This window comes from Myotis brandtii, unplaced genomic scaffold (assembly GCF_000412655.1).
Source record: "Myotis brandtii unplaced genomic scaffold, ASM41265v1 scaffold816, whole genome shotgun sequence".
Taxonomy (NCBI): domain Eukaryota; kingdom Metazoa; phylum Chordata; class Mammalia; order Chiroptera; family Vespertilionidae; genus Myotis; species Myotis brandtii.
Genome location: NW_005371304.1, coordinates 212,061 through 216,552, shown reverse-complemented (window position 1 = coordinate 216,552; position 4,492 = coordinate 212,061). Strand labels below are relative to the sequence as shown.

At 41.0% G+C, this 4,492-nt stretch overlaps 1 protein-coding gene across 1 annotated transcript in view; it reads right to left on the bottom strand.

Annotated features, from left to right (window-relative positions):
- Positions 1-184: 184 nt before the first annotated feature.
- The window catches only part of CDC73 (cell division cycle 73), a 59,287-nt gene continuing 54,979 nt past the window's right edge, over positions 185-4,492 (bottom strand). Inside the window, exons 16-17 of the mRNA XM_014531602.1 lie at positions 2,101-2,242; positions 185-1,251 (exon numbers count right to left, since the gene is read on the bottom strand). Coding sequence (XP_014387088.1) covers positions 1,215-1,251; positions 2,101-2,242 — 179 coding nt within the window. The 3' untranslated portion in view covers positions 185-1,214. The remainder of the gene's footprint in view (positions 1,252-2,100; positions 2,243-4,492) is intronic.

Here is a 4,492-nt window from a genome sequence, read left to right as displayed (position 1 = left end):
GGGGATGATACAAATGATAAGCAACGATTCTAATGGTAAAAACTCTCTAGGGGAATAAAGGGTCCAAGTTACTTTAAGTAGCAAAAAAGGTGAAGTTAAGACTCAAGGGAAATGCTCATTCATTGTACACGGATGCAGCACTCTGTCTGAAGTAGAGAAGTAGTAAAATATCTTACTTACTAAGTTAAAATATAGGCTTTATATTTCATACGATATCGAATGCGCACATAAAAATACCAGTGTTTTTATCTTGTTTCTGTTCAGACACTTCTTAAGCAACTGTGTTCTTTGGTGCCGGGAGAATGTATCGGCATTTAGGGCTAATGGAACAGAAGACTCAAAATCCCACACCTCTAAGGGGAGAACCAGAGTGGGCGCAGGAGAGCAGTAAGGAAGCGGAAACAGCACTGCAGTAGGCTAATGCACTTCTTCCCGAGTCACACTCTGGCTCCCAGCTAGAAAGTCCTATAGCCTACCGGGCTTTCATCGGTTTTGAGATTTTCCTAGCGGGAAGGTATCCCAGATAGAAAGAGATCCTCCTAAGTTGTAAAATCAGCAAAGTCAGTGAGAAGAACGTACATTCACTCAATGTATTCAATATAAGTAAGGAAGTCTCGAAAAGGCTAAGCAGTTCAACCAGAGCTGAAGAAGTGTTCTTGATTTTTCATTATTCCTTTTTAAATAAAGACTAAGTATAGATATGGTCTACATACAGGTTGACATTCTGAGTCATTCAAAATAGTCACATCCCTTTGCTTGGTTTTGCAAGTTCCAGAAACTAATATTTAATACCATCCATAACACAGTATTTTCAGTAAGAAGAATTATAGAGCAATGAAAAATCAGAAGCAAGATGGCTCCTGGAGCCTCAGAACCTCTAAATATACACACATTAACAACCTGGGTTTTCTAAAGAAACACGTTTTAAGTAATGCTAGTTTAACCAATGGAGAAAAAACTTCTATCAAAATATACAATTTCCATTACAGACTAAAAGGCTAATATTAAAAAAATAGTTGTAGGCCAAAAAGTTTGCTTCTATGAATGACAGGCGTCATATGATCCCTTTGAAGACAAAAGCATCGGATGAGATCGGTTGCTCGCCCATGACCTTCTTCTTGGTGAGTGAGTGATGAATTCATAGACACTCAGTCTTTAGATGAAGGTACATCCACGCTTCTTCACCCAGATTTCCAGCCGGGAGACCACGCAATTCAGAACCTCAAGTGGGATTTATGCTTTACCATGTACCTGAAAAATAATATGACAACACGTTATAATGACTAAGGATTTTAGAACTTTTAGAAGGTTACATGTAAAGAAACTTAAAATCAACAGCGAGAGGCTGTCTGTCTCCTGGAAGCTGGCTGCCTTCACCTTGGGGAGAGGGGCTGCTGGAGGAAGCGAGCAGCAGCGTTCCTCTTGCTGAGTCTGTAAGAACGCCGGGCGAGGATGCTGAATGTTTCTCCTCACTATATTATACATTATAATCATCGGGTTACTTCAATCACCTGACTTTGAGGAAACCCGTAATAATCAGTGGGGGACTTAAGACCAAGGAAGTTAGATTTTAAAGGGCGCCTCAAAGAAAATACCAGGTTCAGGGGTATTAACTGTGACTGTCTGCTGTTCTTACAGGTCCCAGCTGTAAAACTCCTATTGCTGCAAAGGACCTTAAATCCTCTACACTAGGAATTAAATATATTCAGCAACTAAGTTCCTTTCACGGGCTGCCCACAACTCGAACACAGCCAGAGACCCCTCTGTGCTGCCAGAAAACACAGGGCTCTCGTCGTCCGCGCTCCCTAGTTGGACAGACACCAGGGTCAGAGGTCACCCAGCCCCCCAGCCAGACCAGGTCTTCGGGCTCGGGGGCTGGTGTGCTTTCTGGCGCGTGAGAAGCCCCTTCTCCACCGGACTCTGAACCAGCATCAGAGGCAGCTGCAAGTTACCGGCTGGAGACCCGCATCCAGGCAGACGAGGTGTGAGAAGAGGACACGGGGAGAAACGGCCCACAACTCTAAGGAACTTGGCCTCTAACTGACGAGCCAGGAGTCCCTACAACACAGCGGAAGGAGGGCATCTGAGGAGCAGAAATACCTATCCAGTGTTTCCCAGAAGCGTAAGAAAACCGGCCTGTCCAAGTGGCGCTTGTGGTAGCTGAGCTCCAGCACCGTCACGTCCCACTTCTGCACGTTGGGGTCTAGACGAACTTCATCGTATTTGAGGTGGAAGGCTTTAACTATATGGGGGAAATAACATTCTTTACTCAAAATGCCATCAAATGAAAGTACTTTAGAAAATAAATTAAAATACCCAACACAGACATCAGCAAAAAAAAACAAAACAAAAAACCTAAACTAAAACATAAAACAATTTTTCTTCCACCAACCGAAGCTATTATAACCAAAGTGATCTTTGCAATAGATGCTAAAACTGTGGCATCCTCAAAAAACATTCAGCGGACAAATATTTACTAAGGGTTCATACATGCCAGCCACCCGGGACTGAAAAGAGGACTAAGGCACAATGCAATGGGCCCCTGGAAAGTAAGACTATTAAATACAATACGATAAATGCAGGGTAGCAGAGAAACACAAAAGAGTACCTTACCCAACCATGGAATTCAGAAAAGGCTTGCATAGGCAGTGATGTCTAATCTAAGACCTAAAGGTGGAGTAAGAATTAGGCTAACACAGAAAGCAATAAGAGCATGCGCACAGAGACAACAGTTCACTCTAGAGCCTAAGGGAACTGAATGGAACCACACGTGCCAAGTCGCTCATGGAGGGAGCGAGTAAGAGGTAAGACCACCGCGGCCTGGAGCGATGCTGGCTCCCAGGCCGCAGGGAGGAGTCTGGACTTTAACCCACGCAAAGACTCCTGCCAAGTGCTGAGCAGAGAGCGATGGCACCACACACGAATCTAGAGGAGACAGGCGTGATCAGCTGGGGAGAGGCACGTATGGCAAGAAAGACATCAAGAATTAGAAAATTAAGGAGGGAGAACATGGGACTTGGTAAGAAATGATGGCAAGGAGGAAAGAAACACGAAGGCCTGTCGAGGTTCCCTGGAAGGAGATGATGAAATGCTGCCCCCTCAGTGCGGCTGCCCTTTCACAGGTGCACGTGACATGGAAGGTGTTTAGCTTTTCTTTCCATTTTTCTAACATAGGATGTGACTGCTGCTTTCACCAATATTGTCTAGTATGAGGGGTTTTGAGAGAATCTGATTAACTCTGTTAATTTCTGATAGTTACTTTATGGATTGTACCATATTGCTTGCTCAAGGCCCAATTTTTTATGGAAATCCCAAGTGAATCATTTGAGCCCACAGAAAAACAAACTATTTATAAATTATTTGCTTTTATAAATAAAGGACCTTTCATTGGACACATTACTTATTTTGAATTGAATTCAAGTTAATGAATTTAAACCAATTCATTATAGGAGCTTCAGGAAACCCATTTGCAAAATGGTTTTTATGGGTAAAAAATATTTTATTATTTTAAGTTTTAAAATTAAATAAATCAACATCTCAAGACCTCTTTATTCTGCTTATGTTTCACTTTCTAATTTTCTCAGCATGATTGCTTTAAGTCATTCTTAAAAATACAGGTTATATTTTTAAAAATGATTTGCCTAAAGCCACAAAGGCATACGGTATATAGTTCCCTTTGATAATTTCAATGGATTTAGTTTACATAATACTTATTTTTTCAACAGAAGAGACAACTTAGTAAATTAATACTGAAATATCAGAGTCCAAAAAGTTTAAGCCGCAATGAAGAAACATAAGGTTTCTCTCATCATACAAAATGTTTTATTAGCACAAAGCAATTGTGGTGAGAAAACGTACACCAAGACATGACCACAAGCAGCTTTCTTATTCCGAAAAAGACCGAAAGGATTAAGCCTCAGCAAAAAGCGAAGAAGAGACACTTCTCCACAGAGCCAGGCGCCTGGTGGCACGACGACCACCCGAGCGAAACCCGGCACACAGTGCAGGGCGGCTCCTTTCTGCAACTGCATGAATCTTGTCGACAGTTTTTTGTGGGAACAAAGAAGCAAAAAAATTAAAGCGGTGCCTTGAATAATATTTAGTAGATAGCATGATGGCATGTCAAGTGACAACATAATACAAACATTTATTAAATTAATTTTTTTTCTAAATGATAACTAGCAAAAATTTGAAGAAATCCTCATTTAAAAATCTTGATTACAAATGTATGCATATGCAGCCAACTCAAACATAAAAAAAATAACAGTTTAGAGAAGTGATATCCAGTTACAAGTTCAAATTTCTCATAATTCTGAAAAGGTTTTATTTGGCAATGTTATACAATCCAGTATTTAATATCTCCTCCCAAACTTTGTATTTTATTATTATGCAATATACAGAAAATATAGTTTTTGCCAAGGCCCATACAGATGCTCCCAAACACCCCGTTCCCTCCCCCTACCCTATACAGATATGATCATTTGAAATGTGT